Source organism: Uranotaenia lowii, chromosome 2 (genome assembly GCF_029784155.1).
Source record: "Uranotaenia lowii strain MFRU-FL chromosome 2, ASM2978415v1, whole genome shotgun sequence".
Taxonomy (NCBI): Eukaryota; Metazoa; Arthropoda; class Insecta; order Diptera; family Culicidae; genus Uranotaenia; species Uranotaenia lowii.
The window spans coordinates 82,776,692-82,789,018 of NC_073692.1; the positions used below are offsets into that span (position 1 = coordinate 82,776,692).

A 12,327-nucleotide genomic window follows, 5' to 3' on the forward strand; every position below is an offset into this window, starting at 1 on the left:
CATATCCTCGAAAGATGTATGCTTAGTGTTAAGTTAAAGGAATCTCTTCGAGGAAACGTCAAGTTTCATTGAGATCCTATATGTGTTTGTGTTCGTTTAAAAATGTTTCGAGATTTCCTAGGATTCTAATCTCTTATTGAATTACATAGTAACGATCTTCGTGATTTCCCATGTTATGTTATAAGTTCTCATTTAAACTTTCTGACTTCTCGTCGATAACTATAGTTAAATCTGGATTTTGAATTCGGATTCAACTTCCAACGCTTTTATGATTTGAATATTTAATCTATAAGCTCTGATCTCCATGCTTTTAATCATCTGTAGCACCTTATTGATCTTGTTTTTGTTTCCCGTTAATACAATTTCAAATAGTCAGCTCACCCACAAACCAAAACACTCGGAAGAAACAAATCTAATCAACAACAGAACTTCAGCAGCACCTCTCTGATGAACCAATATAGTAGGGTCACTGAGTAATCTACTGACGCGCATTCACTGAACCGTACCGGTGCCTGCTGCCAGCTTGAAACCAAACTTTCGTTATCGCACCAACGCCTCGCACCGATTGGCGTCATCATAGAAACAGTAAATATTTTTCACAACTTTTGGTAAATATAAATTAAAAACAATCGAGCTCGATTTGAAATGGATGCAGAAATCTTCAGTGGTTTTTATTTTTTTTAATTAGAGCTAAAAATACTTTCACTGTTTAAAATATTTCCTTAAAATTAAGTTTTTATGGCTCTTCGTCTTTTCAGTGTCCACAAGGCACGACGTTTTCATCTCCTTATTGCAGCACTTACGCGTCACGTTTCAGTGTAGAATAACAAGCGTTTTAAAATTCTTAACACATAGGCATGCGAAGATTTACATCTTGACTGGTACGCTTTCTAGTTAGGTATTTTTTGTTATGACGGGACAGGCGTTTATGGCGTCGTCGTCGCAGAACAGGTTTTTGTCATCTTTGCTCATTGGCGATATCGATAGACGATAGGTCCTACAACTAGTTTCGCTAAGTAGTAAATGCGTGTTATTGGCTCAGCCGGATTGGTGCTGGTTTTCAGAGTTTTTCTCGCAGGGCGCTGAGATCCAGTGGCGGGAACTGTGAGCAACGGACCGTTGGGTTATCGACCGCTGAAGGTAGCCGGAAAATGTTGCGTTGCACTTGATCTAGCTGAGCCGTTTCGCATAGGAAGCGTGCGGCGGAGTAATCCGCTAGCAGGATATTAAGGAGTTTGTGGTGTTGGTTGGTGCGTTCCGTTGCGTCGAGTGATTGAGCGATTTGATCTTTTATGATGCAACTGAGGGTGGGTCCAACCGTGGCGTCTTGGTTGACAGGTTTTTCGGCAATGGCCCCCACGATAAGGTCAATGTCATGGACCGAAGCGTATGCTTTCTTCAACGTTTCAAGATCAACTGCGTTGATAACAGAAGATAAATCGGTCCAGTTGTTGATGGAACGACCTGTGCAGAGCTGGAAATAACTGGTGTAACCACTTAGGCCATGATCGCGCCCTCTCTGAATATCTAGGGCTAGAACGTCGGTTCCGATGTTCTTCGTTTTAAACAGCAGCTGAGCCACATCGTCAACGTAGCTTGTGTCCAGAGACATGGCATTCTGCTGCAGCACGGAACTGAGCAGATGGGAAAAGTATTCTTTCTTGCGTAAATCTTTAGGTTTGTAAAACAGATCCTTCAACTGGAAAGTCGAGTAACGACCGGTTGGAACCAGATTTGTAATTTCTCCAGGCAGCATCGTGTTGTAGAATCGTATGGCTGCCGTTGCAAATTCATTGCTGACTCTGGATTCGCCTTTGTGCGGTTTCATTCCGGTTTCGAGCTTGATTGAGTCGCCCAGAACTGCTTTGGCCCAGTCTCGGATAATGTTTTGATAAATTTTTATATTGACCGAACGAGCCATCTGGAACAGTCGATCATCGTCCCAGTGGGGATTTACAAGAGATAATCTCTTGGCGATGCGATTATGAGACCGCAAGAAAAGTGTGTGGAGTAAGGTGATGTAAGGATTCACATTGACTCGAGAATCACCTGAGCTGTAGCAAATAGAGTTTTGGGAAGAGTTTGTAGCACAAAGCTTTCCATCGATGTTTTCCATTAGGTATTCAGTTGATTCGAACGATTGTGACTTAAGCTTTCCTCCACGGTTGGTTCGTAGGGGTTTGGTTTCTGATTCGTGATTTCCGTAAAGTTGAGAAAGATCCAGCAAATTTGAAGCCTGATTGAGCTGATTGGCGGGACCGAATTTACAGCTACTGCCAACGGATAAGGCACTGCGAACGTAGTTCAGACAGGTTACAAGGTAGTCCTTGTAATAGGTATCATCTTCAGATACGGATAATGGCTTACAAGATGGATGGCGGTACCTTGGTGATACCGTTTTGTGATCGCTGGTGCAACACTCAATGTCAGTTCCGTCGTGCATACTCTGAACAGTAGTTTTGGATAGGTCATGTTCAAGGAATTGAGTCCACTGCACCAAAGCTACGCTGTGCTCGATATCTTGCCTAGATCGGGACAAAGAATCATGGAACATACTCGAAATACTTCTTGGATGAGAGAGATCTGATCCAGTAACGCTTTTCCTAAACTCATAAAGCCCATCACTATAACTTGCTGGTAGTAATCTTCTATACTCATCGTCAAACGATTTGAATCCTACGATGTTCCTACACTTTCCTAGAAGTTTACCAGGTGGCAACTCTCTGCCAGCCAAAAACATTCCACACTCATAGGAAGAAATGCCTTGAGGTTTACAGAAACGGTTCACGAAATAAGAAGTCGCCTGAAGAATTGTTTTAGCAACATAATCTTGTTTCTGGGCGTTCGGAGTCGGGTAACCATCTATAAGTTGTGCGTATGACACGCTCCCTTTGACCATTTTAACCCTCGAATTGGCTATCGAGCTTTCCATACGTTTTGATTTTTCTACAGTTTCCTCTCCGTACATGACTGCATCGATCAAATTTTTGCTACTGGCCAACTCCTCCAATCTGCTGGAAACACGCGAAGCCGGGCTTCTTCCAATTACCAGCGTACAACTTCCTACGCACACCGCAAGCAGTAACATCTTCGCCTCCAAGGACGACATCGTGTAATCGCACAATTAAACTGATTTCACTTTGAAGAAAACTCGCACGCTTTAAAGTTTGTTTCTACAAATTTTCGTACAACTCTCAAAGAACTGATCACCTTCACTATAAAACAGCCAACAAGAGGCGCTGCTTAGCCGAAAGGAAAACCTTCTTCTCGATCAAACGATCGGCAGGAAACTGATCGCTCAGATGAATTGCGATGGCAGTTTCGATGTAAATACCCCGACGTTATCAAAACTTCGCATCGCGACGCCCAGCCCAACGATCAGTCATCCATCGGTTCCGTTCGAGGATTTGTTTACTTTTTAAATTATCATATTTGTGCCGATCGCCATCTGCCTGTTCGCGCGCTCGCTCGGTTCCAGACGCAACAGCTATCGGCATCGAGTGTGTTATGTGAGGCTGAGGCGTACCGCGTGTTAGGAGGATGCGGTAAAATTTCGAGACTCACTTCTTCTCCATTGATCACCACTTCGGCATCTTCCTAGAGGTGTAAAAAAATAGCCGGTTCTCCAGGAAAAATTTAAATATTTTGTTCATTCATCAATGGAAAATGTGCGAGCTCATCTCAAAGAACGTGACAAAACTTAGATTTAGTTAATGTTCTGTGTCCCTCCCTATATAACGCCTCACAGACTGCGATACACAAAGCTCACCGGTGCTACGTTCGAATGTAATGTTATTTTCTAGTGTCTGGAGCAGTGACTAAGCTGTTGTTAGTTGTACATACCTATAGGGAAAAGCTATTGCTAATGAGGCGAAGTTTCACCTGAACTATGGTCATTCCCGGGCAAAATTGCTCCCCCATTAGATTATTGTAATTGGCATACATTTGTCGATACTCTTATTGCTGGCTAGTTCACGTCGTCGTTTCGCAGGACTATAAATATGTGAATAGTTGTGGGGGTGTTTGGCGTGTTGTTTGTGATTTCAAATAATGCTTCATGATAAGTAGGATAATAATAGTAAATTATTTGTTTTCTTCACTAACATAAATTAGAACTATTTCTGTATATACCTATATTGGGGTTACAATGTATAGGAAAAATATACACCGTATACATTTTATAGATTGGTCCAAAAAACTGAAAAAAAATTTCAGCTCAATTGGACTTGATTTAGGAGTGCCTCAAAACGCCCAATGTTTCGATATTTTTACCCTCAAAAATAACCAAAGGAGGGACTAATGGGAATGGGAAAATCAAAATTTTTATTTTGATGCCAAACGACTTAAAAATCTGGTTTTATCTAAAACACATTTTTTGTAAAAAATGGACTTTAGAATTTAAAAAATCACGTAAAGAAATCTGGAAAACCGAAATTTAAATTTCAATGCCAAATGACTTAGAAATATGTAAAGATTCGGTGTTATCTATAAAAAATATTTAGGTCAAGAATCGACTTTATGGGACCTAGCCGTTTTTATGAAAATCAACCAAATTAAAAATCGATCTATGGCCATTTTTTTAATTTTTTAGATAACACTAGATCTCGATTTTTCATGCATTTGTAAGGTATCTGGTGTCAAAATTAAAATTTCTATTTTTCGGATTTCCTTTGGTCGTTCCCCTTTAGTGATTTTTGAAGGTAAAAAAAAACGAAACTCTAAGAGCTTTGAGGCACACTAAATTAAGTCCGATTGAGCCGAAATTTTGCACAGGTTAGTATTTTGAGCCAATCTACAAAATTTATATGGTCGGTTTGCGAAATTCGACATGACCAATTTGGCTGCCATCCTAACCTATTTATGTCCTGACTGAAAATGTCTAATCAAGTAAGTCGTAAACTGTACTTTTGCGAGGAAAAAAACAGTTTCAAGAATGTACTTTTCGAAACTGTTTTCAGTGTCGTGTCGAATTGTTGAAAAGTAGGTAGCACTTTTTGATACTGTTTTTTAAATGTATCGAAAAATATTACTTTTCGACTCTGTTTTGGTAGGAAAGGAACTTTGAAAACAGTATCGGAAAATACAACTTTCCCAACAACTTTGGTAGGAAATGTAGGCCTTTATGAACTAAAGAAAGTTTTGAATAAAATATTTTTCGAATCAAAATCAGTGTTGTTTTGTCTCTCTGTATGTGAGAATTGAGACGGAAGAAGTGAGCGATGAGAAGTGAGAAATGAGACGTGTCATATGAGACGAGAAACGTGAAAAATGAGACGTAGGAAGTAAAAATTAAATGTTAGCAAAGGGTAGTGAGAAATGAGACGGGAAACATGAGAGTATGAGACGTGAGAAATAAGAAGTGAGTTATAAGACGTGAGAAATTCGAAACTGGAACAAGATGATAAAACTCTCAGGAGCCAACAGCGACTGATTTTAAACCCCGGATTTTCATCCCATAAACCCCGCATAAACCCCGGATTTTCATCCCAGGAGGGGTGGCCATCCAAAGGGAACTAAACAAAATGGTTTTGGCGAAATGAAGGAAGTTTGTGTTGGTACACATTTACGAATTTATTCGTCGTAATAACAACCATAGATTTCTAAAGATAAAAAACATACACACTACACTAAAAAGAGCTTTACAAATGTTATTAAAATACAAAAAAATATCAGAAAAATCGACGAAAAATCACATCTTGCGTCTCGAGTCACTTCTCTCTTCTCAAGTTTCACTTCTAACATCTTACGTTTAAATATTCACCACTTCCATCTTTCTTGTTTCATTTCGTTTCATGTCATACTTCTTACGTCTCACTTTTCTGGTCTCACGCCTCAGGTCTTAGCTCACGAATAGCCTTATAGGTTAAAGTGTCACTAATATTAAAAAGAAAGTCCCAGGTCTTAAGTAATGGGATATGGATCTCAAATTTCGGGTATCGCTCATGTCCCAAGTCTTTGGTTTCAGTTCGCGGATCTTAAATATCAGGTCAGGTTTCAGATCTCAGGACTCGAGAGTCGTCTCAGGTCTAAGGTTACATGTCAAATTGTCTCAAGTTTATATGCTTAGCAATCAACACGTTATTTTTTACACCGTTTCTTGCAATAAGCACATGGCGTTTTTTTTGCGCTCTTCAAAATTTTCTAGGAAAAAATCTTATTCAGGTGAAAAATAGTAGGAAAAATTAGAAAATATCATCAGCTAATCACGGGATCTGGTGGGCATTTGGTGCGATTGTTTTGTAATGTGTTTGTAGTCCTCGGGTAGTTGACGTGTGTACTGAACTGCAAATACAAATTTATTTTCGGTGCTGACAGAGACAAGTTTTGATTTAATTCAAAGATTCACCGAAGAAAAATTATAATCTTTGGAAATCAGTCAGTTGTTAAGTGCGATAATTATGTTCGGTGTGTTTTGATTATCATTTGTACAGAGAAAACGTCTTTTATAGTAGAGAACAAAGTTTCTCAAATGAATGAAGAATTAAGTGAATTTTTGAAACGTGTTGAGGGCAAGAATTATAAAATCACTCCACTTTTATTGATTTTTGTTTTTTGGGTTAAGCTGCAGTGAAGGCTGAGACAAGAAATGACGCCCTGGCCAAAGTGTTAAAGTAGTGTCCGAGGGGGTCCGTGAAATGTGTGCTCAAATTTTATTGAATGATTCCTGGAGAAAGATTTTGAAGATCATTGTTGTTCTCGTGGTTTGAAGTTGGTCCGACAGAAATATTCTGGTTTAATTTGGAAATAGCTGCTTGTGGAAACTATTTTCTATGCCTGCTTTGTTATTTTTTTTATTATGTAGATTGCAAACGCACTTGAAAGTAGCATTTGAGTGTATTATGTTGGATGGATTCTTGGTCTTTGGCATTAGAAAGTTTCAGTTAGGTTTGACGCACATCAATGCGTGGGCCGCTAAAAAAAATTGAAATCTCTAGTGGTACTTGTATATCGATAAGTATCCTTTCATTATAGAGATGCTGAGGTAAGTATAAAAGGGATGTGGATGCTGATAAGGTAAGATGTAAAACATGATTAAAAATGTGTTAATATTTTTTTATTAAAAATAGCTTAACTCTATTATTGGGGATAAGAGGGGGGTAGGACAGGGCATCAAACGAGCGAAAAACTGATATACAATGGATTGTGGGTTTAAGCCAGCCGGAGTATCTCGGCAAATTTGGAATCTTGAGTAGGCTCCTAAGGTACCTTTTCAGGATTCTTTATTTGTTTCGAACAGTTGGAAGGGAGTGAGATGAGTCAAACCTGTCCCAAGCCAGTGGTAACGGATCCCTTGGTTGTGCTGCAAATATTGTTTATGAGTTAAGCATGAACAATATTTGAATGTGTGATCGAGACTTCCCGTACCGACTCGGGTCGAAAGACCTATCAACCACTGGTGGGTATAACATAAATACATACGTACATATACATACACTGAAGAAAAATCATGGTATTCCAAAATGAATAAAAATGTTTAATTTTACCATACGTTAATATGTCGATATAAATAAAGTTTTAGTTATTTTGACGACTTTTTGGTTAATTTTACCATGCGGGGCAAGAAAAAATATGGTCAACTTTAATGAAAAAAAGAGGTTTAATTTTACCATGCGCAAAATTTGTTGATAAATATGAAGTTTTGGTTATTTTGAAGATCTTTTGGTTAATGCTACCATGCGAGCCAAAAGAAAATGTGGTAAACCTACATAAAAAGAGGTTTAATTTTACCATGCGGAACGTTTTGTGCATTCGAAGATATAATTTTGGTTATCGTGAAAATACTGTGGTACATTTTACCATGGTTGTCAATAGTCAAAATACATTCAATTAGTTGTGTCATTTTGCACTTTGTTGCCTCCTTGCCATTGGAATTGAATTTTAATTTATTGTTGAAACATTGGAAACAATATTGATTTTGTGCTAGGATGTGTGCTCTCCCCTACAAGGAAATGTGCCGCGATCTTTAACCTTCCTAGGCCGTTCGCTAAATTTTGAACAAATTATTTTTCGCTTGTTTTGACTAGTAAATTGATTTCGTTCCACTGGTCACATATCTTGACCGATTTTTATGAATTTAGATTCATTGTTTAGGTAATTTATTCAAGATTTTAAATATATAAAATTTAAATCGATTTGACTTAGAAGTTGACCTATAGAATGCTTTGAACAGAAAAAAGACATCACTTTAAAATTCTTATATCTGCAGTATATGTTGGTGTATGAAATTTTTTTTATATGTTTTGAAATTGTTAAAAATAAATCTTTTCAAATATATATAAAAATTTTAGGGTCCCATGGGAGTTTTGGCCGCGATCTTGGAATTACCGGAAAAAAAATTCTCAAGTTTTAAAAGAGGTGACATTTTTGCTTAGCAGCGCTGTATCTCATTCTTAATTGAACCGATTTTCAAAATTCATATTTTAGTTTTATTTTGATAACATGATCGTTATTTTCACTGAATACGCATAGTATCTCAAATATTACTGTTATTCGTAATACGAGAATGAAAACAAGAAAAAAATCGTGATTTTCGAACCCGTCTGTTATGATGCGCACATTTCTCATTTTGTTATTGTGATTTCTTAAAACTTTTCATCAAACCTGCCCACTTTTTATATACTCAATGATAGATTTTAATCTCTACAATCGATTGATATGCTGTTTATGTGGTTTTTCAAAAATTTGTAGCAACGTTTTCTGAATTTACTAAAAGATATCGGAATTCGACCAGATTTTCAAACGTTTTGTAGCAAGCAAGCACAACCCCCCGGGAGAGCTTAAATCGAACAAAATCCATGGCTCTCCCGGTCGTGCTCTCGAAATCTGCTTTCCTATAGCAGACTGAAGGAATCGCCCGCATGGCTACGTAGGGTGGTTAGCTAAGTCATTGTCTTCATCATTTTGATTGTTTTTCAGTCTTTCAAAGTTACAGATACCTAGTTCAGAATTTATTTTATCTTTAATGCATTGTATGGTTTCAAAACGACACTTAATTTACATTATTTCGGAAGCGCGTGGATGATGTTATATTCAAAAAAAATCACAACCAATATTACAACGATTTAAATCTTTAAGTTTATATTACTATAAATATCGAGTTTTAATTTACATGTGAAATATAAGGTAGACAAAATATGCATAAAACTAGTTTAAATCATAGTTTGAACTCTTCGCGGTGTTATGAGAATTAAAAGATGCTTTAAATGAATTAGTAATTGCCATATCAATTTATAAAAAAAAGTCATGTTTTAAAAGGTTGAAACATTGTGTTCCAGAAAATTGTCATATTGCTTAATATTTTGATCGACATCTTTTGTTTTAGTGATATTATTTGAAATAGACATTCTTCATTTACATAAGTGTGATTTTTATTATTTTACTCATGTTTTCTTCAAAAAGATTCATAATTTTAACTTAATATCAGGATTCAGAACAAAAATTTTAAAAAACTCCAAATAAATTATTAATAATTTATGATTCAAACTTCAAAAATGATTTTATGGATTCATAATGCTGTTCTTCGAATTGTGAGATCAAAACTAGTATTTCGGATTTTATTATTTAAATGTTTGACTTTCCAAATATGAATTTTGCAATTCAAATTAACATTTTTCTAAGAGTTCAGAATCAGAATTTGTAATGAATTAATAAATAATTGAAAACTAAGACAAAAGAATTGCTTATTCTTAATTCTAAATTCATAGCCCAACAAAAATCAGAATTCCAATTCAAATTTGACAGTTTCGAATTAAGTATCATAAATATGAAACTTTTAATTTTTGAGTACGAATTTTCAATCGTGATGTTGATCTTTTTTAAATTGGGGTTTAAAAAAGAATGAAAAATTGTGGACTTTTAATTCAAAATTCACCTTTGAAAGCTTAGTATTGTCAACAATTTCATAGTTCCGATTTAAGTTTTGAATTAAAAAAAAAAAGTGTGAACAAAGAAATATGAATCGGTAATATTGAATTATTTATTCTAAAATTTTATTCATCATTCGGATTTGAAGTTGAGATTAGTAATCTGAAATATAAACAGCAAATTTTATTTTAATACGTATGGTTTTGAAATATTTCAAAAATTACCATCGAAAACATTCACACTTGTGTGAAAGTATTATGTATGTATGTAAATTTTATTTTACAAGGGGCGGTTCAGATCCCATGTGGACAGAAAAGTTAGATTTTTTACCCCCTTTTCCCCCTCCGTGGACAAGCGTGGACATTTGGAAAACCCATACCCCCCTCCCTAGGTGTCCACCCAGACAGATAAGATTTTTTTTTCTGAAAAGAAAACACCACTTTTTGCCTTTTTGTTATTGAAATGGCTGATTTTGAAAAAAAAAAAAAAACGGTTAATCATTTCCTGGTAGAAAACAATTTAAAAAATTTGAAATTTCCTAATTATCATATTTATGACATGCTTTCAAGTAGCTACTACTTGTATAAACTTTAACTGGAAAGCTTTGAAATTTTAAGATTTTGATTTAAACATCGTAATACTTATTTACGTTTAGAAAATATTTTGAAAGTAAGTATGTCCACGTGGACATGAACAAAACCCCTACCCCCCTCTCCGTGGACAAGCGTGGACATTTCCATACCCCCTCCCTCCCCAAGTTGTCAACGCGGTATGTTAACGGCCCCTAATAAAAATCAAAGAAGATGCCGAAATTATTTTGCAAAATAAGGATTCTTTACAATATCTTAAAACCTTTCTGAACTAGGTATCTGAAACTTTGAAAAGCTGAAAAACAATCAAAATTATGAAGACAATGACTTAGCTATGAGTTACGTAAAAATATTCATATGTATCAGCACAAACCACCCTACGTAGCCTTGCGGGCGATTCCTTCAGTCTGCTATAGGAAAGCAGATTTCGGGAGAGCCATGGATTTTGTTCGATTTAAGCTCTCCCGGGGGGTTGTGCTTGCTTGCTACAAAACGTTTGAAAATCTGATCGAATTCCGATATCTTTTAGTAAATTCGGAAAACGTTGCTACAAATTTTTGAAAAACCACATAAACAGCATATCAAGCGATTGTAGAGATTAAAATCTATCATTGGGTATATAAAAAGTGGGCAGGTTTGATGAACAGTTTAAAGAAATCACAATAACAAAATGAGAAATGTGCGTATCATAACAGACGGGTTCGAAAATCACGATTTTTTTCTTGTTTTCATTCTCGTATTACGAATAACAGTAATATTAATATGTGTATTCAGTAAAAATGATGATCATGTTATCAAAATAAAAATAAAAATAGAATTTTGGAAATCGGTTCAGTTAAGAATGAGATACACCACTGCAAAGCAAAAGTTAAAAAAAAGAAGCTTTTTTCAGAAATTCCACGCTAGCGACCATAGATTTCATATGACTTTCAATTTTTCTATATGTTTAAAAAGATTTATTTTTCACAATTTCAAAACTTATAAAATAATTTCAATACGTCAAAGCAATTAGAAGATATGGGAATTCTGAGAAGACATTATTTTCAGGGGTTTTTTCCATGAATGTAAAATCATGAAAATCGGTTAACACATATCATCAGGGGAACGCGCGCAAACTCTCGGGTCATATTGACCCGAACGGCTTATGTGTAACTTTTTTTTTCGGCTTGCCAGTTGTGGCATTTCCGGTGGTCACCGGAAGTTGCTTTTTCTACAGGTTATGTATCTCGTGGTTTAAGTAATATGTTCCAAATTTCATATTTTTCCGATTTTTTTTAAAAGAGTTAGCCGAGAGCCGATTTTAAAGTTCGCTTCGGGTCATATTGACCCGAACGGCCTAGGAAGGTTAAGGTAAAGTGTTTTGGTGTGGGATATGTCACAAAAGATATTATGTTTTATTTATCCGCAGAAGGCCATTACAATCTGCAGTGCAAGCAGAGTCATCAACAGCCGCTTATTTCAACAGTTTATAAAATGTTCAAGAGTAAGTAAATTTTATTAGTATTTCTGCACAATATTTAACTTTTTTTTTATATTTTTAGGGCACGGGGCGATTCGAGAAGACCAAAATAAAAACACCGGAAACAAAATGTCGAAGGAACCTTCATCAAGTTAGGTTTTGGCATATATTTCCTGATCTAGTGTTAATGACAACAATATTATATGTGAAAAAAACGGGGATAATAACAGTGATGAATAAATAAACCAGCATTTAAAAAATTTAAATGATTTCATTGAACACATGGATAAATGACCATAATTTTTTCTTAAATACCATGGCATAGTAAAATTGACCGTCATTCTGCCATAACGCACCATAACACGTTCACATGGTAATTTTAACCAATCTGTTGTTCAAGATAAACAAAAACGT

At 35.9% G+C, this 12,327-nt stretch overlaps 1 protein-coding gene across 1 annotated transcript; it reads right to left on the reverse strand.

Annotated features, from left to right (window-relative positions):
- Positions 1 to 635: 635 nt before the first annotated feature.
- LOC129744986 (peroxidase-like) lies at positions 636 to 3,317 on the reverse strand. Its single transcript, XM_055737808.1, has one exon. The coding sequence runs from the start codon at positions 3,107 to 3,109 to the stop codon at positions 1,061 to 1,063; it is 2,049 nt and encodes a 682-aa protein (XP_055593783.1). The 5' UTR covers positions 3,110 to 3,317; the 3' UTR covers positions 636 to 1,060.
- Between the last annotated feature and the right edge of the window lie 9,010 nt (positions 3,318 to 12,327).